The 27,519-nt window shown below is 41.1% G+C and overlaps 1 protein-coding gene across 3 annotated transcripts in view; it reads left to right on the top strand.

Annotated features, from left to right (window-relative positions):
• The window catches only part of TMEM117 (transmembrane protein 117), a 320,747-nt gene that overhangs the window by 138,453 nt on the left and 154,775 nt on the right, over window positions 1-27,519 (top strand). For all 3 annotated transcript variants that reach the window (XR_014714338.1, XM_084650322.1, XM_084650323.1), the window contains exon 4: window positions 15,778-15,877. Coding sequence is in view for 2 of the 3 variants with exons in the window: in XM_084650322.1 (XP_084506448.1) it covers window positions 15,778-15,877 (100 nt within the window). In the remaining variant the exon portion in view is untranslated. The remainder of the gene's footprint in view (window positions 1-15,777; window positions 15,878-27,519) is intronic.

The raw sequence follows: 27,519 nt of genomic DNA, 5'->3' as shown, positions 1-27,519 counted from the left end.
TGCTTGATTTCAAAATATTTTGTTTTAGTTTTTATTTAAAAATTTTTTTTACTATGCACTAACTTGCATCTTGAAAGGAAAAGTTGGTTCAACTAAAAAAAAAAGACATTTTGATAGTTTTAAACTTTTTCCCCCTAGCATTTTTTAAAAATGGGAAATGTATTGAAACTGATGCTTTCCCGTAAATAGTTTCAGTTTTGGTAGATCAACACTTTCAGATGAAGGAATGTTTAGCCAAAAAATTGCCATCCTGCTCTCTTATAAACCCCTGTATTTCATATGTTCATGTACTGTAATATGGGTAATACAAGTACGCTTAGCAACAAGGCGTCTTTATAGTCCACTTGTAAAAGACAGCATGCATGGACCTGAAGCCATATTAACTATGGATTTTTGGTCCCTGTGCTGCAGAAACCTAAAGGACTTTCTTCTTTTCTACTTTTAGATATTCAAGAATATCACTGTAACCAAACTCAATGAGCAATACAAATTAAAACTAACACATTATGAGATATTGGAGGAGTAAGGGCCAGATTTTTAAAGGTGTGTAGGCACTTAGTGGGGTTTTCAGAAGTACCTAGGCGCCTAACACTCACTGATTTCAGTGTGAGTTAGGTGCCTAGATGCTCTTGAAAATTCTGATAGGCATCTAAATACCTTTAACAATCTGTCCCTAAGTTTTTGGTTGCACTTGGAAGCAATACTCTCTCTTTCTGTCATATACATGCATGTGCAATTATGATGTAAATAGTGATGCAAGTTGCATGTTGAGTCTAAGTTAATTAGCAAATGGGCACCCATGGGCAAATTGCACCAGTTTGAAGTGCATAAGAGTCTAACTCTGCTTATTTACTCAGGGGTAGAAGAAGAAAATAACTGCAAATAGGGTGGGTCTAAAAAGAACCATTCCAAGAGTGGTGTGACAGTTTTGGGTCTGTCTATCTGAATATATAAATTCCAGTTTGATTTTTATGAACGCTGTGTTTATACCCTTAGGATTGTCTTTTGCTGTATTCTTGCATCATACCACTTGTGCTAAGGGAAGGGGGACTGGCACCTAGGTGTCTGCCTCTGAGTGGTACATCAATAAGGACTGTCAACAATTGAATAACCTTGCATTAGCAGGACAGTGAGCTGACTAACCCCCAGGGAAACCCATTCTTCCAAGTGACCTGGTATCCAAGCAATGGATCATATGAAGAGGGGTTTGAAGTCACTGAGAGTGGTCACCTGACAAATCAGACTGCAACTTTATAAAAGGGAGGCTCTGTCATGCGTCATCCTGAGAGAGACAGGGGAGCAAACCAGTACTGGAAGCAGAGAAGGCTGAGCAGCAGGAGGAGGAGGAATCATGGATCCCTGACCGACATTGACCAAATTCAAAGGGCGCAGGTTTTGTTTTTCCATAGTTCTATATAGCTCTTGTGCTGTCTAAGAGTAAAGTGTGTGTTTAGAAATTCCTTTGCAGAAACTATACATTACTTGTTTTCGCTGTCACATAGTCCTCAAAGAGGGAAACAATATATCTGAGGGTCCACAGCCTTCGTGGAACTCTGAGAACATGCAACCGCTACTGGGGAGGCTTGGGAAAGCTGGCACTTGTTTCAGGGCTGAGCCAGCTGGACTGCAGGGTCCCCACTGCCAAAGATGGATGTCAGACATGGGGTCAGTACCTGGAGTGAGTGTCTGGACGCAGCCCAGAGAGACAGTGCCTAAATTCTGCACAGCCCCAGAAAGCCAAGAGCACATGGGACTAAGGTTTGGGTCCAGTGCATTATCCTAGAAAATACCCACCAGGGGTAGCTCATGTAGGCTTGTAGCTCAGTATTACAAATAGACAAAAGGTGCCAAAAAGGATGGTGTACAATAAAGCAACCCCTTTTTTTTAAAATTTATATACATCTAGTAATAAACAATCCAGCACACTCAATAGCATGTGCAACGATCCATATACCCTTGCCCAACCCCCATTAGTGTTATATTCAAGCAGGTGGTAATTCCTGTAGTGACAATAAAATGTAATTCTTTATTACCAAAAACTACATTAATATGGCAGCTCTGACAGAATTCTGGTCCTTTTTTGATATCACTGTATATAGTGAAAGCCAAAAGCAACAAATTAAACAAGATGCGTGACCTGCTAGTGAGTGAGTTGCATGAAATATGCTACAGAAGCTTACTAGCCATTAAAAGAGGTACTAGAAAGAGAAACAAGGTGTCAAGGTTCCTCCCCCACTCTGAACTCTAGGGTACAGATGTGGGGACCTGCATGAAAAACCTCCTAAGCTTATCTTTACCAGCTTAGGTCAAAACTTCCCCAAGGTAACAAATATTACCCCCGTTATCCTTGGAATGGCCGCTACCACCACCAAACTAATACTGGTTACTGGGGAAGAGCTGTTTGGACGCGTCCTTCCCCCCAAAATACTTCCCAAAACCTTGCACCCCACTTCCTGGACAAGGTTTGGTAAAAAGCCTCACCAATTTGCCTAGGTGACTACAGACCCAGACCCTTGGATCTTAAGAACAATGAACAATCCTCCCAACACTTGCACTCCCCCTTTCCTGGGAAATGTTGGATAAAAAGCCTCACCAATTTGCATAGGTGACCACAGACCCAAACCCTTGGATCTGAGAACAATGAAAAAGCATTCAGTGTTTTACAAGAAGACTTTTAATAAAAAATAGAAGTAAATAGAAATAAAGAAATCCCCCCTGTAAAATCAGGATGGTATATATCTTACAGGGTAATTAGATTCAAAAACATAGAGAACCCCTCTAGGCAAAACCTTAAGTTACAAAAAAGATACACAGACAGAAATAGTTATTCTATTCAGCACAATTCTTTTCTCAGCCATTTAAAGAAATCATAATCTAACACATACCTAGCTAGATTACTTACTAAAAGTTCTAAGACTCCATTCCTGTTCTGTCCCCGGCCAAGACGACTACAGACAGACACAGACCCTTTTTTTCTCTCCCTCCTCCCAGCTTTTGAAAGTATCTTGTCTCCTCATTGGTCATTTTGGTCAGGTGCCAGCGAGGTTACCTTTAGCTTCTTAACCCTTTACAGGTGAGAGGAGCTTTCCCCTGGCCAGGAGGGATTTCAAAGGGGTTTACCCTTCCCTTTATATTTATGACACAAGGCTTTTCAATTGTTGACTTACTAAGCAATTTACAGTATTTAGCAGTGAGAAAACCTCTTAACAGCCTCCCACGCTGCCAAATGGCTTTGTAAATAACGGCCAGCCTCTGACCCCTTTATTTGAAGAGTCCTTTCTGCTCAAAACAGCCAGGGTGAAAGAGCGTAGTCTTTGAAAAAGGGAATGAGCTCTGGATATTTACGTGAAGAGTTCACCTACTAGCATAGTAGTGTTCGGAGGGCATTTGGCAGCCTGTCCTTGACCTGGCAGTGGAATTCCTTGTTCTCATCAGTAAGCAACCAAGTGAAATCTGCAGCTACATTTTTATTGTCTGACTAAACAAAACATAAATTAAATGAAGTGTATTACACAAAAGTAGTAAAAATACTGAATAATGTATAAATTGGATGGTAACAAAATGCAAGAATAAACCTAAGCAGCTGACGCAATTCAAAATGTTACTGCTGTGAATGGGGAGGATATGAATTTTGAAAATGGTAGATGTTCTTCTGCTTTTGCAACTCAAAGGGTCAAATGTTGTCCCAAGTTATACCCACTGCAAACCTACATATGACAGTCAAATTTCCTGTCAAGCACCTTCACACTTTCTCCTATTCTGGCTCTTATGCATAGGAAGAGCTTCCTATTTGAGCTGGGTGACATTTTTTGGTGAATAGTATATTATCTGAAAAATGCATTTTGGGGGAGCACTGAAACTATGCACAAAATCAGGTTGAATTCGGGGAATAGTTTTCAGTGGGAAAACTGAAAATGTTGGAAATAGCAACAAAGTTTTTAAAAAATAGAATGAAAGGTCAGATTGAAATGACATTCAACACTTTTTTTTAATTTGACTGGAACTAAATATTTTCAGTCTTTTTGTTTTGGCAAGAAAAAACAACAACAAAAATTCAGCTTTGGTTTGAAATGACACCATACTGAAAAATCAGTTATTCCCCCAGCTCTTCTTCACACTGATATCCATAACAGCAGTAGGTTATTTTGGAGAGAAAGGATAGCCCAGAAGTTAGGCCATTAGCCTTGAAAAGCATGGACCTGAGTTCAATTTCCTGGTCCGCCACTGATTCCTTGTGTGATGTTGGTCATGTAATTTAGTTGCTGTGTGCCTCAGTTTTCTGCCTCTAAAATGGGCTTAATAGCACTTCCCTCCTTTGCAGGTATGTTGTAAGGACAAACATATTAAAGGTTGTGAGGTGCTCAGGTACTATAGCAGCAGAGGCCATGAAAGTATCTAGGATAGATAAAACCTCCAAATTCCTTTTTAAAACTTACCTCTACCATGATACCTACAAAATAATTAATAATGGCTGATCGCTGCTAATCCTCATTGTATTACTGTTATCTTCTCTTTCTCCATTGATGGTTTTATTGAGACAATGTTTTTCATCATATAGTAGATTGTAAGATCTCTGGAGCAGGGACTGTCATTTTCATAGGTCATGGAGCCGGGAGGGCCATCCAGGTCACAGGTTTGGCCCAACCAAAATGGTCATGCTGAGTGGCTCTGCGACCCCATGAGCAGGTCAGAATGCCACTCACTCAAATTTGGGGAGGTGGTAGTAGAGGCTCATGGATCAGGGGTGTCAGGCTGCCGGTGGTGGGCCTGAGAAGGGAAGAGGAGGGTAAGGGGTGGAGGAGGAAATCGATGCCACCCACACACTTTAAGTGGTGCTCTGCAGCCCCTGGTCATTGATTACAGTTGTGCAGTTCCTAGCTCAATGGTATCCTAGTCCCAGACTGATTGGTTCTAGGTGCTACTGCAATACAAATAAATAATAATAGTACATTGGGGTGGAAGGATGCATAGACTTTTGCAGGTTTTCCATGGCGGGATGTATTTCACTACCTATTATGCCAATAGGGCAGCAACTCCATGTTCTCTTGCTGTCAGAACTTTTCTTGACCAGTTCACTTTTCTTTTTTCTGTTTTTTTTTTTTTGCGGGGGGGGGGAAGAAGGGGAGATAAGTAGCTCCTTTTACCTCTGTTTTGTGATATCATGATATTATATCTGCACTGAAATGCACACCTTTCTCTTGAGCTTCTGTTCTGGTTCTTACAGCACTTTCCAAGAGTTGGGGGACTAGAGAGAAATTCCTGTTATTTCTTGAAATATGTATGTTGGATGACTTTGGAGAGGATTCAATGTCAATTAATACTGCCCTGAAATACGAATAGGAGGCAATGGTAACATTATTTTTGTTAGCTTGACTAGCCTGGCTCCAGCTGGGGTGCGCACCATTGGGTGAATATCAGAACACTCTGGTATTTTATGGAATATTCAGATCTCCTGGTTTAGTTGTGGGTTCCTCACTTCAACTCTACTTTGGCAATGTAGTTCTGTCCTCCACAGACTGCTGACAATGAAATCATAGAATATCAGGAAGGGTTGGAAGGGACCTCAGGATATCATCTAGTCCAACCCCCTGCTCAAAGCAGGACCAATCCCTAATTTTTGCCCCAGATCCCTAAATGGCCCCTTCAAGGATTGAACTCACAACCCTGGATTTAGCAGGCCAATGCTCAAACCACTGAGCTATCCCTCCCGCACCAGTGAAAGCCCCTGTACTCTGCAGCAAACTAGATGTAAATTCTGCAGGATTGAGTTTGCGTCCTGCAAAGCTCCAGTTCAGACTGAAGATTCTGTGGCAGCATCCAATACATTTAAAACATGAAGGTTGTAGTGCATTAAGTATGAAAATGAACAATATGGTCAGTGCACCATTTCCTGTGTCATAAATTGGAATTAATATTGGTATTACATTGTTCCCCCTTTTTTCTGTTTTCATTGTGCTTCATATTTTGTATGAAAATACAGAACAGCATTGTAAGGGGTCAGGGAAGCAGGAAGTTTGGGCAACTAACGAGGAGAAAATAGATTTTTCTGGCACCTGGGAAGGAGCAGGAGGCAGTTTGACATTGCGAGATAAACACATTAATGGGAAATTTCTCCTAAATAGTTAAAAATATTGGCACTTATATTTTCAACATTTGGTTTCAAAGTTAAGTGCCAACTGAGATAAATTCATGCCTCTCAGAAGTATTGCTTGAGGCTATCAGACACTATTGCATCATTTTGTATTTGTTTCACATTTGGAAGAGTTTCTCCACAACTTGGAGTGCTAGGAACCTTTTTTTAAAGAAAAGCTTGGATTGTGAAGCACAATTCTGAAACAAAGAGTAGATTCTGTGGCAAATTCTGTGGATGTGGAATCATAAAGCACTGATGATACTATAAAAAGAGCACTGATGATACTATAAAAACTTTCTCTTGATTTTTTTCCGCACCATCTAGACTTTTCAGGTAATTATTTGCTCAAAAAATTGATGTCTGAGTTTCCAGTCTGAGTATTTGGTCATAGGTGAAGAGGTACCTCTGTCCTTTACAGCCTTATCTGCACTGCCAAAAAGGTGACCCATAATTCACCACTGATGAAGCTCCATCAATGGCAGCACTGATGGAAGCTGTAATGTACATAGGGTGAGGTATTTTTACCACTGTCTCATCTCACCCTGCTCTGAGCTGTAAGCAGAGTTAGATGGAATGTTGGTAAAATTACAGGTGAGTCGCATCATACGCGCATTTATCTCACGCGAATTCAACTATACACGCTCGGCAAAAAAAAAGAAAAATAACAAGATACCTGTAAATATTGTGGGCGATTCACCCACCATTCCACTCAATGAGCATATGCCCCGGAGTGAGCGTGAGATGAGAGATGTGAATCTGCTGTTCCCTCAGTCGGTCTCAGTTCCCGCGTGCCTCTCATAGTGTAAGCATCTCGCCGCACTGAGTGTGATTCTAGTGTTTAAAGATACGTATTTTTTGTACAACATGGCCCCTAAATGCAAACCAAATACTTCATCTGGTGCTCAACCGAAGAAAAAGTGATCTGTTCCAATGCTGGAGGAAAAACTGACTGTGTTGGACTTATTGAGGGACGGTATGTCGGTCTCCAACGTGGCGCGTAAATATGGCCACAACGAATCTAGCATCCGTGCCATCAAGATTCAAGAGAGAGAAATTCTTCAAGCCGTGGCATCAAGTGCTCCAATAACTGCTAAGGTGATGAGCCAGGTGCGTGATAAGACTTTAGTGAAGACTGAAAAGCCATTAAACTTATGGCTGGAAGACATGAACCATAAACATGTGCCTATCGATGGCAACACATTGCGAGAAAAGGCTCTTAGCCTCTATGCGCTGTTCAAACCTCCCACCAAAGAGGGACAGCCTTCTGATGAGAAGGAATTCAAAGCCAGCCAACAGTTTTGGGAACCGCTTCAACCTCAAAACATGCAGACTACTGGTGAAGCTGCATCTGCCAATGAAGAATGGTCTAATTTCTGAATACAATCCCTCTATGGAACAAAGCCTCAAAATCACACGTAGTATTACGGACGATTTGAGACCCTATCAAGAAATGTTTGAGCAGCTCAAGAGACAACAGCGACAGTTGCCGATCACCATGTTTTTCAAGGAAAAACAACCAGCAGCAGATGAGCCTACGCAATCAACTTCTCGAGCTGAACCAGAGCCAACCACTTCATCTACGACTCACTCTCCATCACCCAAGCTCTCCGTCACCTCCGTCTCCTGGATCGATCGACATCAAGCCCTGACACCCCCTGTAATTACCCCCTGTAATTTAAAATACAGTGCTGTAAAATTATATTTTGCATATGTACTCATTATATACTGTACATTACTGTATACATTATATATTTATACATATTACTGTACAGAGTTGTATACACAAAATCATGCACAGTATACTGTACTTTATGGGTGATTGAAGGGATTTTCAAGGGTAATTTTGACTATACGCGATTTTAGCCTTACATGCTGACTTCAGAAACTAACCTGCGCGTACGATACGACTCCACTGTACATACTTTCCACTATTGCTATCACTAGTGGTGAATGTCAGTGGAGACCAGTCTGAATCCTGCAAAGGAGAATTTGTCTCAGACTTGCTTCTTTCCATGCACATGAGGATTTTGCTATGTTAAAGTTAATTCCTTGTGCAGCACTATGCAAATATATCCTTCGAGGTCAAATAATGGTGCAGTATACTTTAAAGAAAATGTGTACTTTTATTAAAACTTGAAAATTGAGAATCTCTCTCAACTGCAGTAATTGAAACCAAATAAAAATTTATATTCCTAATAGTGGCCAAATTTCTGCAATTACATATTTTGTTGTGTTCTCAAATGAAAATTATTCCAATAGAACATAAAAGAAACAGAATAATTTTATGCCACTAGCATTAAAAAGGAATAGAAAGTAGTGCATTTCTGTTGTCATTTTGAATGAGGCAATGGTAAAGCCAGATATTGTTTCCTGATGTTTCACATGAAGTTGTTCTTTATTTCATTTTTAGTTAATGAATACAGCTAAAAATATACACAGGTTATATTGCTTAATAGCATCTTTGTAATAATGTATTAGATTAATTATAAGTCACAATTTGATACTCATCTACATTATATATCTAAATTAGGCCTTAATTATTTTTAAAATCAAGCGCATCATTTACACCAGGTTATTATATATTAACAGCACGTACGTGTGTATGTGTGTGTGATGAAATGGCAAATGCTTTGGGCTAGTGTTGCAGATCAGATAGAAAATGGCACTTTGAAAGTGGTGAGTAGAGAAGTTCTCCTTCCTGGATGCTCCATGCTTTATTTTATGCAACAAGGTGACTGCAGACTTTATATTTGCCCTACCCCAAAAACAACAAAAAATATTCTGACTAAAGCTCTGTTTTTGAGGTGCCTGGCCCAAAATTGATACAAAGCCAAAGGATGATGACAAAACCAAAAATAAAGCAAATGGGTTTGCTTGACTTCAACTTCCAAGGGACCATCAGTACACTCTGACTCCTTCCAGGTCTTTCTCCATATTTGGGCATTACTGTCACCATTCACAATTTTACCATGAATCTCGAGATAGTTTACGTTCTTTTTAAAGCCCCAGCTAAAGCATACTTTAATAAACTCAGAGAAATGGTAGGTAAGGTCCCATGGGAAGAAAATCCAAGTGAAAAAGAAGTTCAGGAGAGCTGGCAGTTTCTCAAGGAGGCAATATTAAAGGTACAACGGTAAATTATCCTTCTGTGAAAGAAAGCTAGAAAGAGTAGTAAGAGACCAATATGGTTCCATCAAAAGCTCTTTAATGACCTGAAAATCAAAAAGGAATCCTACATAAAGTGGAAACATGGAAGAATTGCTAAGGAGGAGTACAAAAGAATAACACAAGCATCTACAGACAAAACCAAAAAGGGTAAGGTACAAAATGGTTACACCTAGCAAGGGACATAAAAGGAAAATAAGAAGAGATTCTTGAACTGAATTAGGATCAAGAGAAAGATGAAGTAAAGTGTAGGTCCTCTACTTAGCAGGGAAGGAAAGCTAATAACTGATGACACCAAGAAGGTTGAGGTGTTTAATGCGTGTTGCGCTTCAGTCTTTACTAAAAATGGTGACCAGATACTCAACACAATTAATATTAAAAATAAGGAGGAAGGAATGCTAGCTAAAATAGGGAAAGAACAGGTTAAAGAATATTTAGATAAATTACATGTATTCAAGTTGCCACAGCTTGATGAAATTCACCCTAGGGTTCTTAGAGAACTAGCTGAAGCCATCTTGGAACTGATAGCAATTAAACGGGAGAACTCCTGGTGGACAGATCAGGTACCAGAGGACTGGAGAAGGGCAAACGTGGTACCCATCTTTAAAGAGGGGAACAAATAAGAACCAAGAATTATAGACTAGTCAGCCTGACTTCAATAACTGGAAAGATACTGGAATGAATTATTAAAAACCAATTATCCAAGAAGATAATAGGATAAGTAATAGCCAACATGGATTTGTGAAGAACTAATTATGCAAAACCAACGTAATTTCCTTCTTTGACAGGGTTACTGGCCCAATGGATAGGGGAGAAGCAGTAGATGGGATATATTTTGATTTTAGTAAGACTTTTGACACAGTCCCCCATGACATTCTGATAAGTAAACTAGGGAAATGTGATCTAGATGAAATTTACTATAAAGTGGCTGCATAACTGATTGAAAGACCATACTCAAAGAGTAGTTATCAGTGTTTTGCTGTCAAACTGGGAAGGCATATCTAATGGCATCCCACAGAGGTCAGTTCTAGGTCCAGTACTATACAATATTTGCATTAATGACTTGGGCACTGGAGTGGAGAGTATGCTGTAAAATTTGCAGATGACACCAAGCTGGGAGGAATTGCTAGCACTCTGGAGGACAGGATTAGAATTCAAAACAACCTTGAGAAGTTATAGAATTGGGTTGAAATTTGCAAGATGAAATTCAATAAAAACAAGTGTAAAGTACTGCACATAGAAAGGAAAAATCAAATGAACAATTACAAAATGGGGAATAATTGGCTAGTTAATAGTACTGCTGAAAGCGATTCAGGGGTTATAGTGGATCACAAACGGAATGAGTCAACAGTGTGATGCAGCTGCAAAAAGGCTAATATTCTGGGGTGTATTAACAGGAGTGTCATATGTAAGACATGGGAGATAATTGTCCCGCTCTATGTGGCACTGGTGAGGTCTCAGCTTGAGTACTGTGTCCTATTCTTGGCACTATATTTAAAGAAAAATGTGGAAAAATTGGAGAGAGTCCAGAGGAGAGCAACAAAAATGATAAAAGGTGGAGAAAACCTGACCTATGGGGAAAGGTTAAAAAAAATGGGCATATTTAGTCCTGAGAAAAGAAGACTGAGGTGGGACCTGATAACAGTCGTCAAATATATTAAGGGCTGTTATAAGGAGGACTGTGGTTAATTGTTCTCACTGAAGATAGGACAAGAACTAATGGGGTCTGCAGCAATGGAGATTTAGGTCAGAAATTAGGAAAAACTTTCTAAGAGGGTAGTTAAGCAATGGAATAGGCTTCCAAACACCTGTCAGGTACGATCTAGGTTTGCTAGGTTCTGCCTCAGTGCAGGGGGCTGGACTTTATGCCTTCTCAAGGTCCCTTCCAGCCCTACATTTTGCTGATTCTATGATTCGTGGTATCGGCCGATTACTTGAGAATTTCTGCTTTCGTTAAAAAAATTAAGTTAATTTCTAGTTAATTCTAGTCAGGGTTGCGGAAGAAAGTTTGAAAATATGAAGTTTAAAGGTTCAAAAAACAGAAGAGAAAAAGAAGAACCCCAAATGTATTATTTTTAAAAAATGCTATGATTTTTAAGCCAGTCTCATGATTTAGAGTGTGACGTGATTTTCAATGCTTGGGGTTGGCAATACTGAGAAAAGGGTATTGTTTATAAACTTATTTCCCAGCATGCCTTATTCTCCTGGGTCTCTGAGGGAGACTGACTGAAACAACCAAGAACTAGCTATTATGAAGTCCTTTCTCTTTACTAAATTCGCAAGATCTTACTTTAAACTCAACATTGTTCCTCTTCCTTGTGGTTGTATTCTTCTTTTTCTGCATCAGAAGGGTTTGCAACCCTGGTGCAAGGTTTCAGGATGCATTTCTGACCTTCTCAGAGAATTCTCACTCACCTACTCAAACCTCAGGGAGATGTGTGTGGTGGGGTATACTTTCTTGAATTATTTTACTTTAAATTATTTATTGTGGTAAATTCCCCTGATCACAGTATCAAGGTGATGATCATTGTATATTGCATTTCCTCAGGAGAAGCTGTCTGATGTACTGTATCAGCTATAGTGAATGCTCTTAAAGTTGTTTCATTCAGATGATCTTCCACGTCCATGTCACTGCAGTTATGAAATCTGCTTCTTGGCACCTAAGAAATGATGCCAGAATTTTCTTTCATTCTTCTGACAGAGATTCTAATCCCTGCTTTTTTGTGCTGCTTAATTGAGTATTACAATGCTTGTCTTGTAGTATTTGGTTTGTCATTTGATTAACAGTCTGCATTTGGTACCAGGATTCATTTGAGTACTTGGAGTTTTCACAATGTGATCCGGTCCTGGCGCAATTGCACAGCATAGCAGTCAAGTTCTGCAATAATTCTAAAAATGTTTATGCAGATTTTTTTTTAAATAAAGCCCTTCACAGAGAGGGACCTGACAGCATTTGTGAGTTAATGAGTCTATATATGGGTACCACTCTGTCTGCAGAAGTTAGAATCTACTGAAAGTGGTTGAGCAAGTTCTGCTAATTCATTGTGGAAGGTGTGGCTTATTAATAGGACCAGTTTATAAGAAAGGTCGGTGTGGCTGAGGTTTATGTTCTTTATTATTATTTGAGTTCTCAATAAAGCCAAACCCCAGAAAAGAACAAGTCTGACCTTTCACAGCATGTGTGGATTTTATCTGGGTCAGTGTGTCCCTTGCTCAGACTGGGTCAGATTCTGTGATGTGCTTCTTAGGAAGGGCAGCACAGAATGCCCAGCTATGGAGATGGGGATGTAAAAGTAGCTTTAATGACTTTCTAATTCTGCTTCTTTAAGTGGCTGGCACAGCCCCAGGGCTGCACTAATTAATTTACAGCAGTCTTGCACAACTGCCTGTGCGTGGCTCTCCTTCTCAACCCTTACACACTCCTATGCTGAGGGCTGCAAGATGAAGAGACATAGAACCACATAAGAAAATTCCCCAGAAGGCCATTCCAGGCCCTTAAGCAACAGAAGCTAAATAAGTGGCCTGTTTTTCAGATGGGGTGAGATCCTTTGCTTCTTGGTACCTTGTGCAGTCATTTGCTACACCTGTTGAAAATGGTTCTAAAAGGCTACCAGTCAGAATTACATTGCTTTACACCAACTTTACACAAGATGACACAGGACGTGGAGAATCAGGCCCATTTACTATTTTTGGCCAGTCACCCACACACCAGGCATCATCTATGGTTGCCAGCCCTCCAGGATTGGCCTGGAGTCTCCAGGAATTAAAGATTAATCTTTAATTAAATATTATGTCATATGAGGAAATCTCCAAGAATAAATCCAACCAAAATTGGCAACCCTAGCATCATCACTGTCCATTTTCTTGATAATACCCTCACTTTAGGCACCCCAGCTTGAGTATTTTTGGGTTTTCAGAAGTGACAGTGTCTTAGATGTTGAGAACAGACAACAGAGAAGGGAAAAAATTAAACACGTTTAACTTGACTTTATGGGACACATTTAAAAATTGCTTATAACAATCTCTCTCTTTTTTTGAGCAGTCCAACAGGAAATCTGAGCTTACATTTACATGCTGTTCAACTGATTAACATAATAGACATCATCATGGTTTGTTTTGTTAATGACATGCTAGCTAAAATATCTCTAAATTAGCTTTTAATCCAAGAGCCATTATGGTCTGCCAGGCCATACATCTGTGCTAAAAGTAGGTTATTACCTCACACTGTAACTTACTGTTCCCAAATACAGATACAAGGCCATATCCTTCTACTGGATCAATGCAGGCAAAATTTGACTTTAATGGGCTCCACATAGGCACAGGGGGTCCACCTGCACAGATACAGTTGCAGGGTCTGGCCCATAAGCTCCTAGATACTATGGTGATGGATTCATAATAAGCATTTAGATAGATTTGCATGTAACTCCCATTTCCTCCCTGGGTTACTCGGGAGCAGGCAACACTCACCTGTGTGCCTGATGTTGTTGACATTAAAGAAGATCCTGAGTATCCCAGTGGTCCTGCTGGATAGGTAGGAATCCTCTATTCACCCCTCTGCTGCAGTCCCTTCACTCCTAAAATTGGCAGTGCCTCCACCTGGCTGTCCCCTCCACACACTCAAAGGTGAGCCTTGGGAAACTCCAGGAATAAATCTATTCTAATAATAAATAATATAATCTGTGGTATGGGTGTAACTCAAATACCAATTATAAATAATGTACATTCAATATACTTAAAATAGAGTTAATGCACCTTTACTTAACAACTTAAAAAATGAGGGTATAACAGACTAAGATTATATGTCACTACTAATTTAAATCCATAGGGGCAGTTGAATAAAATCAATTAACAAATATACAGTAATAAACTTATCTAACTGGCATTTACACTGCCACCATTTACCCAACCCCGGAGCGTACACTCCTCTGGATTTCAGAGTCCTAGGTGCTTGCGTGGGCGTGCTTGGGGATCTGCAGCTGGAGACAGTGCTTTGTTGGTTCTGTGTATCAGTCCAGCCCAGGCCACAAGCTGCGCAACCCCTGTGACGATTGGAGCCAGCCCCACCACATGTCAGCAGCTCTGGGTCCTGGTTCGGTGGGAAGATCACTCTGCCTCTCCTCAGACGCCATCTTCTGCTGTGCCCCCTCCCTTGCACCTACTTTCCCAAACCAGAGTGGGGGTTACTCAGAGCTCCTTCACTACAGGCCCACCTCAGTCATCTCTAGGCACAGTCTGTGCCCTGGCTCCAGTAAAGCCACCAACCACCGCTGAGGCTCCCTGCTCAATCAAAGCCCCTGCAGGCTCTCAACAGCTCCTGATATAGACAGAGCTCCACAGCAGCAATCTCACTCCTTTTCCCAAAATGGCGTCCACTGCCTGCTCTCCTTGCAGGAGGAAGTCTCCCCCTCTTTCCCCAAGGCATTATGGGAGTTGTAGTCTCTGAGGCTAGATTGCAGCACACAGGCTTTTCCCCTGGAACACTCCCAGTAAAGTTCAGAGGCCCTTCTAGTAAAGGGTGCCTACATGCACAATAGATAACACTAGTTTCCAAGAAGTTGTTACAGTCAGTTGGCTTCATCATCCATATCTTTGAACATGCATAACATTTATATAGTCTGTTTTAAGAAGCCCGTAAATACATTTTTACTTGAAAAGATACAATGTAAGACCTATTATTGTTCAACTTATTAGCTCTTACATAAATGAGCAAGAACAAGCTTTTCTTTAAAAATAAACAAAGAGATTGCTAACAAAGGAAATAAATATGCACTACGCTGTGAGTAAGAAAGTTCAAATTTAGAATTGGTATTTGTAGTTCCCAACTTGAGCCTTTGTGCTAAGCTTGAAGTGGATAGAAGACCATCGTGTGATGTTACATATTCCATTTGCTCCATTGCTTGAGTAGAATATTTGGGTTTTTGTTTTGTTTTTTGTTAACTCCGTCCTTCCCTGAACATAGCTTAATGTGTGTGAAAATACATTTCCATTCATTTTTAGATAAAGTATGTCCATGGAGATTTTGAAATTTAACAAGAACATGAGACAATTGCTTCTCACTAGAATTAAATGAAGGGTATTTTTACTCTAATGTTAAAAGACACATGGTTGTACAATTCACAGAATTTTAAGGTCAGGTGGCTCAATTATTTTTAAAGAGAGATGAAAGGACTTTATTTTTATGAGAGCTCTCCAATTGACAGAATGCTACAGTTCTGTTTGTGCTCAGGGAGAGGTGAAAAGTATAGAACTCTTGTTACAGTCTTCAGAAGCTTTTGTCAGTCTTTTGGCTTAAAAACATAGCATGGTTGTACAACTGTATTCACTTCTCCATCTCTAATTGGAACTGACTCCGGTAGATGTTAGATCTGGCCGAATGTGTGATCATACAAAAGCTGGAAAATCTTTCGTGTTAAAAATATTTCTCCTCAGTAAAACAAATGAATGTGTGTAACTTACAGTCTGTGTGCTTATTTCCACAGGGCATACATCATAACAGACTTTATGGGCATCAGGAACGAAAGTTTTATGAAGGTTGCTGCAGTGGGGACTTGGATGGGAGACTTTGTCACAGCTTGGATGGTAAGAAATGTAATAATATACTTTAAATGCAAAACACAAAAACTGTATCACTGTTGACTAAAGCAACAAAATCCTGAACCACTTAAAATCTAAACAATGTTTCAACTCAGACAAGTACAGATGTAACAATGGCAGGGTTTGGTAATGAGCTGGGAATCCAAAGGAGAGCCCATTAAAATGAATTGGGTCCTAATTTTACTCTTCTCATGTCAGTGAGAGTTTTGTCACTGAATTCTGTGGAAGCAGAATTGGGCCCCTTCTTTGCTGTGGAATAGCACCAAGACAACATAGTGGCAAAGTGAAAAAGCAAGTAACAGCACAGTCTCCATCTATAGTGACAAGGAGAAAGTCGAGGAGGAAGACTTGACTGAGCAAACTGATTCTAAGAATGAAGCGAGAAAAGAAAAAGGAAGAGAACCAATAATATGTCTAAGATACACTCAGATATTGTCTGGAAAAAGCCATCTAAAGGGACATTATCCGATTAAATTTGCCCCACATTTAGGTTTTTGAAAAATAAGCTTTTACGAAACCTAAGACTAAATGTTTTCATGGAGCTGCTTTAAATTCCAATGAAAACCATTTTTAAAAAGCATGTTCCCTTGCCATGTTTGCAAACCAAACATGTTAGCAATGCATGAGAATGGGAAAGTGACAACTAACTACACACCGAAGTGAATTTACTCATATATTTCTTTGTCTGAGCTGAAAGAAGTACACTTTTTAAAAACAGCATGAATAGTTTAAAGTAAATAAGATTTTTTAATTCTGTTGATTTAAATAATTGAAGGTTTTAATTTGAATATAGGCAAGATTTATTTTTAGAGAGATCTGATTCTGCCACCACTGATGTCAATGGTGGCTCTTCAGAGAGAAGTAGCATCTACAATTTTAACCTTACAGAATCCATTGAAATTCATTTGCCATTTTCTTTTTCAGGCAGTTTTGCTTTCTCTAACCAATCAATGGTGCCCCAATTTGTGACCCCAAAAGAGACAGCAGTGTTCAAGTTGCTTTTCCATTAATGCAGGAAATACAGCTCTGAACACATTTCAGAGGAGTACAGACAGATGGGGAGAAGGTGTCAGCATTTGACATGTCTAGTTAGTACTCACTGCTACCTGTGACATAAAGCACTGAAAACAAAGTACCAGAATAGAAAGAATCTTAGGGTATCTGTAAGAATTAGGAGCAAGAACTGCTGGTACCATTTCTTAGTCCTTGGGGAATCATCTGAGTTTCTCCCCATTTATCTTCTAACTTCTACATATTTTGAGCATCATCAAGGATTTTTTCAGGATATTGTACAGTAAGTGTCAGTGGCTTGTCCAAGACAAATTACCATCTACAAAATGGTGGCCATGAAAACCAAATACACATCAAATCATCCAACTGAACGGGTTTAGAATAAGAACATTGCACAGCTGATCTGTGGACTTGATGTTGACATTTAATGTGTTTTTCTATCAAACCAGTAATAAAATTCATGGCTGCATCTGAACCTCATTAGCATGGTCCTTCTTTTATGGACTTCCACAGCATTATGCAGCTGTGCAAGGAAAGATGAGGTATGATCTAAACCAAATGGAGTGGGGTCATGACTATTGTAGATATATGGCTCATGGTTCAAATGGTGGATTACGTGTTGGTCACAGTACATTAGGCGGCGTTCCAATATGTCAGCTCTTCGCCCATGTCCTCCAAAGTACGTGTCACAAAGAAACATGAAGTACAGTGTATTATCACTTTAGTCATTGTATAAAACAGTTGACGGGTCAGTTTGCTATGCAAATGTCTGAGTTCAGAGGCCACTGGCATCCTGGACTCCCTTTTCATACGTGAATCTCTCTCCCTGTAACCCGCATTGCCGAGCATATTAAAATCACTTGGGGATGTTATGCATGTTAGCTTGTTCTCTGCTTCCTTCCACTGTGATATGTTGAATCTGAAGGTAGAGCGCTATGAAAAGCAAAATGGTTTGTGGCTTCCCTTCAGGTTTTCACTGATTGCCACTGAAAAGGCTATTTGATTTTAGAGGCAACAAAGGAGGGTGTGTGCTCTTGCACAGAGCTAATATGAGAACGCTGACTTCTGTGTAGAATTTCAACTTACGTTTTACCCACACGTAACAGCATTCCTTGGGGGAAATGATAGTTTTTCCAACCTTCTGAAATGTGCAAATTCTTACTTGCAAAATTTGAATGCACATGGGCAAAGCCTCAAAGCAAAAGTGAATAGTGAGACTGCTGCTGCTGGATCAGTCCTGCTATCCACTTTGCTGCACATAATGTGGAAACAGCAGACTACAGCAGCGGCAGTGCTTCAAAGCTGCTAGGCCTAACAGTATCAAAAAAGCACCAGTAGCAGTGGCATCAGGAGGCAGACTGAGGTATGCTGACAGGAGAAAGCCATGAACATGCTGCTGCGTAAAAGTCTCCCCTAGAACTTGAATATTTTTGTGGAAAAATCCATCACAGAATTCAGGACCCTCTCCTGTTCTACCATTAATCTCAGTGACCATTCCTGTCCACTCCTTTGGAAGCCATGGCAAATCATTTTAGCTATGAACAGGTGCGGTATCATGCTTTTCCGGCTATTTGGACTTGCTTATCAACGTTGTGAATGCTAATCAAGGGACTGAGATATCTTGAAGTGGCACAAGTGACTTGTAGGCACTTTCTATTCTGAGAAGTCCTCCAATACTGGCAGAGCTATAAAGAGGAAAAGAAGGAGAGAAACATCCAGTTTTGTGGCAGGTTCTAATTTACTGTAACCATTATATTCTAATATGCTTAAGAGGCTTCTGCAATAACTAGAAGTCAGCCATGCCTATGGTACTAAGTATAAGATGAGTAGAAGCAGGTGGTATTCTCATTTTTGTGTACTGGAATCCTGTTGGAGTTCAGATCCCCATGCTCTGTTGAATTGGTGGCTGCAGAAGTCAGCACTGATAATGTCAGTATGAGTTGTGGACTTTCATTTGCAAAATGAATAAGAAATAAAAAAATGCTATTCTAGCACGGGGTAAGACATTTCTTAGAAGTTGTCTTAGGATTCTAATATCAGAAACATATTTGAAAGGGAAGAGTGTACTTTGGAAACATTGCATGATTCATATATGGAAATGGGAATTTACCTCCTAAACCCACTCCTTGTGGACATTGGCTCACTCTGTGTCAGGTCTGATCCAGCTCCAACTGAAGTCAGTGAGAGTCTCTCATTAAGTTTAAAAGAGCTGGCTGAGCCCTAGGCATACAAGCAGGGAGCATGACAAAGAGCTGCTCTTCCTTTCTGCCCCTGCCTAGTGGCTGACTATAGTTGTACTTCCTGAGGTCTGCCCACAGTGTTAGACTCTCCAAATGGGTCTGGAAAGGGAGGGTTGCAGACAAGACACTGACTACCCCACCCTTCTGCACTTGTCCAGGTGTAAGATGGGCGGAACGCATGCTTCACATTTGAAATGGTGGCAGAGCTCCTGATCTGATGTGCCCAACCCATAACTCTCCAGAGGCAGAGGCTCAATAGGTCAGAATACCTCCAGATAGTCCTGTTGCAGAGTAGACTCTCTACCTCCCTTCCCTACAATACAGACCAGGGCTGGGTAAACTACAGCCTGCGGGCCGTATCCGGCACTCCTGCACTCCAACACCCTGCCCTGAGCCCCCAACCTCCTGCCCTGAGCCCCCTCCCGCCCTCCACATCCCTCCCTGTATCCCAACCCCCTGCCCTGAGTCCCCTCCCACACTCCACACCCTTCCTGCACCCCAACCCCTTGCCCTGAGCCCCCAACCCCCTGCCCTGAGCCCCCTGCCACACCCCAAACCCCTGTTCTGAGCCCCCTAACCCCTGCCTTGAGCCCCTGCCACACCCCCTGCACCCCAACCCCCTGCCCCAAGCCCCCTCCTGCACCCCAACCGTTTGCCCTGAGCCCCTTCCTGCACACCGTACCCCCTCCCATACCCCAGTCCTACATTCATGGCCCTGCATGCAATTTCACCACCCAGATGTGGCCCTTGGGCCAAAAAGTTTGCCCACCCCGATATAGACTGAGGCCACTATACAACCTCTGTATTTTTGGATGGAAGAATTTGTCTATCAATAACTGCTGAGTAGGTTGCTTAGCTCTTTGTTTCAACCTTGTTAGCAATATATTCCTCACACACACACACTACTTGAATATATGATGTGGTGTAGGTTCAAGTAATATCAATAGTAGTTGTAAACTTTGTTCAGATTGTTTTATTTTTGCTCTTCTTTGTAGTAAGAGTAGCTTATTATTTCTTGCCCTGAATTCAATTTTTAAATAGTTCTGCATATCCCATTGGCAAGAATGTGTTTTATTTACAGTATTGGAACACATTTTGTTTGTGTCTATTTTGTTATCATTATGATTTTGAAAGACTGTATTTAGTTGAAGAAAGTGGGAGAACAAACTGTTAAAATGATATTTTTTCACAATGCAGCTCTTGTGTCTATTAGAACAGAAGATTATTTTAATCCTCATTTGTTCTCTCACAAGCTTGCCTATCTTGACATGCTAGAGGAAATAAGGACACACGGATACCAGGCACTTATTAGTTTGTGCCACATCTTTGTTTTTCTTTTATCTGCTAATGTATATGTTTTGTTATGGTTTATTAAAACAAATTGAGCAGAGAAGGAATTCCACTTGATGCTGCAAAAACTTTTCAGTTGCTGAAAATAGCCTGTGCTAAAATGTACTACAGCCCAAATGGACAAAAATAAAATAATGAAGTGGTTGAAAAAGAAATCTCCTTTACTACAGGGCTGAATTTAAACAGAATGCATGTTTTGTATGCAAAAATAAAATGCAACATATTCTATAGAAATAGTAAAATTCCTGAGATACTGTCTTTGTTCCCTAGAAGTAGGTTTTAGACAGCCACAAATATTCACTCTAAAAGTGTATGTGAGTGAAAGAGTAATCCATCTGTCCACACATATGGTGAGAAAAGCAGAGAAGTTTGTTCTGCAGAGTACTGCATATTGTCTCATTCACAAACAGTGAAAGAACTACCGTTTGTGCTACACCTTCCATGGCAGTGTGGCGTGTCATGAGCCCTGGAATGACTGACATTGCCTCTAACTCATTATTCTGTCAAGGGTTGGGCATGACAATTCAGATTATGATCAGTGTCAATCTTTTTGATTGTTTCCCTTTCACTGACATATCAAATGACAGAATAAAGCTGTAATTGAATTTGAAATGGCATCTGAAATACAGGGTAGCTAACAACTCTGCTGTACTTCAGAGGTGGAAATGAAATTAAACCGTGAACCATGAAATGGAAGGAGAGGAATGGATGATAGACGTTGCTAAACTCACTTAACCACACTGCACACGGATGTAATTAATGACCTCATTGGAGGCAACAAGATTCTGCCCATTCATAGAAGTACGCATGGTATCAAGTGCTCTTTCTCTCTCACTTCTTCCTTTCCCTTTTCCAGGGCTCAGTCCAGTGTCTGAGGGATTTCTGATTAAAAAACAGTTTAACAGGCTGTCCTGCAGCTAACTCATCCATTTCCCTGCAGCATTTATGTAGTAAAAGATCAAAACCCTAGTCCAGCAAAGTTTTCTTGGGCCAGAAGAGGACTTAACCTCCCTTTAATCATCCAACAATACAAGGCCAGAAGATGATAATGGATTGTGAGGGGCCCTATAGTTATAAAACTTACCTAGGGTAGATGGAAATGAAAACAACTTTTCTTGATTGTTGGATCAAAGGCTGGTATGTCATCTTTTTTCAGCATTAGTTTTCTAATTATCTTTTGATCAAAGACAACCTAGACATGTTGCCCTCATGTACACTGCTGTCCCTGATTCCTAGATGTAGTTATTGCCATGGAATTTGTTCAGCATAGCAAGCTTTTCTGTAAGAAAATCATGCACACATTTGAAAATAACACAGGAATCACTATATCGGAACAGACCACTGGTCCATTATGTCTAGGATCATGCCCTGGTCCATACTAGATGTTTCTGAACAAGGCTCACCTCCCTCCCCATGGTGCACCTAGACAGTTGCACAATGCCGTGCCTGGAGGTTATGGTGATTTCCTTCTGGATCCTGCAGTCGTGACCTAAAACCAAATATTTGGATTACCCTTATCTTAGGCCTATCCATGCATGTTATTTGCCATAACAATTCTTAAAGTAGATCAGTACCATTCTAACAGTATCCAAAAGTCGTATGGTTCTGAGATTTTTAAAAATGCAAATACAGTATAATGCTGAATCTTAACGAAAAGTATTAGGCTAATCTGTTTTCCCAATGTTGCAGCAGAAAGATTTGGCTCTGTCACTTTCTCAAAAGACATGAGAGTGAGAGATGGAGAGCAAGCAGAATTTCTTCTATTGGAGCATCTGCTTTCCCAAGTCTCAAATCTTGTCCAGCTGATACGTTTTATAGAAAGAATCTATTATACAGTAGGTGTGTATATTAGGCAGAGAGTGGATAGCAGAGGATGATGCCTAGACTATGGAGTACAAAAGGAACGACGTGTTCTGCACTAGAAGTGGTGCATAGACTTATCTGTGTGACTAAGTCACATCATTGCATACTTAGACATGTTATGCCCGGATCCTGAACCCACTGAGGTCTATGTCAAGCTTCCTACTGACTTCAGTAGGTATAGGATCAGGTCTGCTGTTTAACTATATCTTAATGGTGAGGACAGTATCTTTCAGACTGTTTTTTTGTGAATAATGCCCAGACAGAAGAGGGAAAACATGGCAAGAAAGATATGTGTCCTGAGATCTTAAATTTTGCATTATATCAGAATTCCTTTTCTTCCCCAATGGATTTTGCATTGGTGCTTTTGAGCCCTTTCTTCCTCCCACTTTTGATGATTAAAGAAGAAAACCACTGTGTGCTTCTTTATAATATATTCATAGACACATCCTTTTTAGTTTTAAGTTCTTTTTGGTCTTCATTTAAACAAATATTTGTCTCTATAGCACTAAACATTCTCTTTTGACATACAGTGTGTTGGGTTTTTTTTAATTGGATACTTTGGAAACCAAAAATATGTACCATCAAAAATAAATATAATAACAAAAATACAATAACCATCCAGCAATTCTACACTCAGAATTCCTTGCATGGCCGTTTCTAGCAATCCTACACTCAGATGTGATGTGTTCTTCACGTACACTGTAAAGGTGTGGGCAACTGAGGGGATACAGAGATGGCTCTGAAAATAGCCTGTTAGCCATCTGTACTTAGATCTCTTCAGAACAAGTTCAAGCTTCTGTTAAGGTCTTTAACATGGAACACATCCTATCGAGAACAGTTGTCTGACTCTGTACCCTAATGGCTGACTTGAAGAACACAAAAACCTTTTACATTGACAGAAAAATAAAGGATAATTTTTGGTGGAACTGAAGCCCTTGCCAACAGCTTCAAAAAGCCTGCCAAGATACAAAATGAGCAGACTTGTACCAAACTTGGAGCTGCAAGGCTGATATTATCGTAAGAGAAGGATTCAATTGACCATGCAAATTGAGCTGCAGAACTGCAGTGGACTAAATATATGATCAAATAAGATCCCCTGCATCTTCCAAAGGGAAAGATGAGCAGCAGATGGCAGCGGCATGCAGCAAAGTTTTTCTTTAATCCTAAATTCCTTCAGGGTTTGTAAAAGGAGATATCTGAAACCCTGAGCAGGGGAAAGAGGAAATCAGGATAATCTGTGTACTGATAATGTACCATCACGTCACTCTTGACTCACAAGATGATGCTCTTGCACAGTGGATGTTAGGGGGCTTATTCCTTCACCCACTTACTTCCCTGGTCCTTCTCACATGAACAGAGAGCAACAATACCCGAAGTCCAAAGGTGCAAACAATTCAATGTTTATTGGGGTGAACTTCCAGCAAGCATGATTCCAGTTTCCTTCCTTAGTATCCTCCTTCCCAGCTCTGACACCACAAAGCCTTACACCTGTGTCCCTGTTCCCATTCCTGCCCTTAGCCAAACATGATTCCAACTTCCTTACCCCCATTCCCTGTTCCCATCTCCCCCTTTAGCAAAACATGATTCCAATTTTCTTACCCCCATTCCCTGTTCCCATCTCACACACTCACATGCCCACCCACACCCCGTCACTTCCTCATTGACTACAGATTATATAGTAAAACTTGAGTTCTGCTTAGCTATACCTTAACCAATCATTTTCCTGAAATTTAACTAACCAATCCTAACATATTGTAACATGATTATGTAACCAATTATATCCCACCACCTTAATTAGTTTACACCCAGCAAAATTAAGTGGGAACTACAATGACAAGACAACACAGAAGTGAGGATTTCACATCCCAGCTATTGATAAGTGAGTTCTTGCCAGACAGGATGCTATCAAACTAAGTTTCCTTTTACATTTTCTAGGCACTTCCCTTTCTCTGGAGGTGATAGGAACTATCAGGACAGGATTGTATTCCTAACAGCCGAATAGCACCTTATTTCAGTGTGACTAGTTTGGAATGTGAGGATGTGACCGTTCGCTTCCCAGCTTATGGCTGCCTCTGCTGCTTAGCCAAAGGCCTTAGCCTAAGAACAGGGCCTCAGACTGTCACGGCAAGAGAAGGCCTTTACACCAGCAGACAGTGATTTTGATTCTTTCTTTTATACCTCTATCACTAGCCAAGTGATAAGAATACACCTAAATTCTTAGAGTATAGGCCTTTAAAGACAGGCCTGAATATCTATATCCTAACAGTGGAAACTACACATTTGCAACTGATAGAGAAAGAGAGAGAACATATCTGGTCTTTAAATGTGTTCTAATGAAGCTGGCTGGCTATGTACAACCAGGACTTCATTATAAAGTCTGAAGAAGCAGCTGGAAGCATCTTTGTCAATGCAAGTGCCTCAGCCCAAATCCACAAAGGTACCTGGGTGCCTAAATCCCTGCTTTAGGCTCTACTGCAATCCACAGAACTGCTCCGCTGCCACCTAACCCTGTAGGTGCTGAACCTTACTTGGCCCCTAAGTTTTCAGGGTAAAAGTTCCCTAGGCAGCTATGTTTCTGCCTCTGGGCATGTACACTGCTGCCTCGCTCTAGGAGTCTGGGCACCTATCTCCCTCCTAAGCCCTAGTGCGATCCACGAAACAAGAGAAGATTGGCAGAGGAGCATCTCTCTCACCTGTGGTGCCTGATCCAGGAGGTGAGCTCAGAAAACACTTAAGGAATCAGACCCCATTCAAAATCCAGATGGAGGTGGTGGTGGTGGTGCTGCTGTCTACCTTATAACTCTTAGCCCAGTGGTTAGAGCCCTCCCCTGGGATGCAGGAGAGCCAGGATCAATCCTTCCTTTGCCTGAGGTAGAGAAGGGATTTAAATAGGGGTCTCCTAGCATGGCACGAATCACATCTCTGACATGTGTGAGGGGGGTCTCTCAATCTCTACTAATGAAAGCATTAAGCTTTGTATAAATAATTAAATAGCTGTTGGAGTAGGGGGCACTGGATGCTGGGTATCTCACTCCCCAGGTTCATTCCCTAAGCACTAAGCTAACGAGCAAGCCTCAAGCTCTCTCTTTCACTGGCCCAAAGACTCCTGACATATTCACACACAGTGGAATGACTTCACCAGGAGAGCGAGCGAGAGAGCACCATATCAGAGTAGCTCATAGCCCAGTGTTAGGGCACTCTCCTGAGAGCTGGGAAAACCCCTGTTCAAATACTTGGTCCCCATCTGTCAGACTCAGAACTGAACCTAGGTCTCATGCATTCCCAGTGAGTGATCTAACCACGGGGCTAAAAAAACAGTGATAAGGGTGCTGCTGCTGACCCCACCAGGTCATCCTCCAGGTGTGGAGCAAGGGAGGTGCCTAACTCATTCTCAACTTAGGCACCTCAGTCACCTGACTCCAGGATAGAGGCTCCTGGTTGGGGATCACAAGCAGAAATAGGGGCCTTCCTGCAGCCAGGACTTAAGTGCCAAGCTCTGTGAGAAGGGTGGGGCTGAGGGCACAGCCTTCTGGTTAGCATCTTCTATTGGCTAACTTAGGTGGCTTCCCACCTAGTATGCTAGCTTCTGTAGATCACATTCTAAAGTGTCTCTCTTTATGCATTGTATAGGGAACCTGGGCACCTAACTCAGGCTTTGTGGATCCCACATTTTCCAGTGATCTTCTAGGTGCGCTCATTGTCGCAACACCTTAGTCCCTTGTGGATCCAAGCCATCCTTACCTCCTCCCACTTGTATGAAGACTTATGTCTTCACTCATTAACCTCTTCAGCTTATATATCAGCGTGAAATCCTGCTCCCATTGAAATCAATGGCAAAAATCCCATTGATTTCAGGGCGGCAGAATTTCACCCCAGTGCTGTGATGTGGGGACAAACCGTGCTGTCCTGTTACCCAACAGTATTTACGCTGGAATTAGCCTAAAGTGTAAAATAAAATCAGACTCAGAAACTGTGGTTAACAACTTCCAGCTCCAAGACCGAAGAAAATGTATCTGGTATTACCATAAAACTATTCAGTACAGACAGGCCCTGATTCAGAAAAGTATTTAAGGACATGCTTACCGAGTGCAGACCTAATTTTCCTGTGCAGTGTTTAGACACTACAGGGCTGGGCTGTAATAGGGTGTCAGAGCTCTTCTGTTAACCCATCCAATTAACAGATGTTGGAAACCTGCAGCAAGCTGATGACATTCTGCTGTGGCAGGTGCAGCTCATTAACTCCACCTAGATAATAGGGGAGGTGAACAAGGGTACCCAGGGCTAGGATGAAGAGATCTTAGCAAAGAAGCTTTAGGAATAGCCAAGCTTAGGCTGATGTTTGTTGTCTGAGTCATTGTTAAAGTCAAACCACAGGAAGAGGGTAAGATTTTTGGACACTAGCTCAGAGTCTGTGTGCTCTGCTGAAGGTTTTTTTTCCCTCTTCTGCTGGTAATAGCTCACCTTACCTGACAACTCTGGTTATAGTGTGTATGGTAACACCCATTGTTTCATGTTCTCTGTGTATATAAAATCTCCCCACTGTATTTTCCACCGCATGCATCCTATGAAGTGAGCTATAACTCACAAAAGCTTATGCTCAAATAAATTTGTTAGTCTCTAAGGTGCCACAAGTCCTCCTTTCCTTTTTTTAGAGATTCATTATGTTCATATGGCTGTTGTAGGAAAAACTTTAGATAGTATGACAGGTACTGCAACCCCATGCAGTAGCTTTGGGGAACAGTGTATTAAGTTTTATGAATGTTTCATTTGTTACTGTGGACCAGAGATTGCATGCAACTCTGGGGGCAGAGGTGGTGGTGGTGGTGGTGGGGTGTCACTCAACTCCTCCAAGAACTAAAAATAATGGAGAGTAATTACGGTGAGTCACTCAGGTAGTAAAAGCAGCAATGAGTCCTGTGGCACCTCATAGACTAACAGGCGTATTGGAGCATAAACTTTCGTGGGTGAATGCCCACTTTGTCGGATGCATGGTGTAGTAAACCTCTCCAGATGGGTACCACCTCCGGGGAGGTTTGCATAGACTGGTGCAAACTGGGTATTCCAGAGACTAATAGGCAAAGGAAGGGCTTTTGAGATAAAAAGGCTGAGCTTAAACTTACTGACATTTTCCCCTTTTTCTCTAGAGAGGGGAGGGATAGCTCA

The sequence above is a fragment of the Lepidochelys olivacea genome (assembly GCF_965140295.1).
Source record: "Lepidochelys olivacea isolate rLepOli2 genome assembly, chromosome: 1".
In the NCBI taxonomy this organism is placed as follows: domain Eukaryota; kingdom Metazoa; phylum Chordata; order Testudines; family Cheloniidae; genus Lepidochelys; species Lepidochelys olivacea.
Note: the sequence above shows the minus strand (reverse complement) of the source record. Positions and strands in the feature narration are given on the sequence as shown.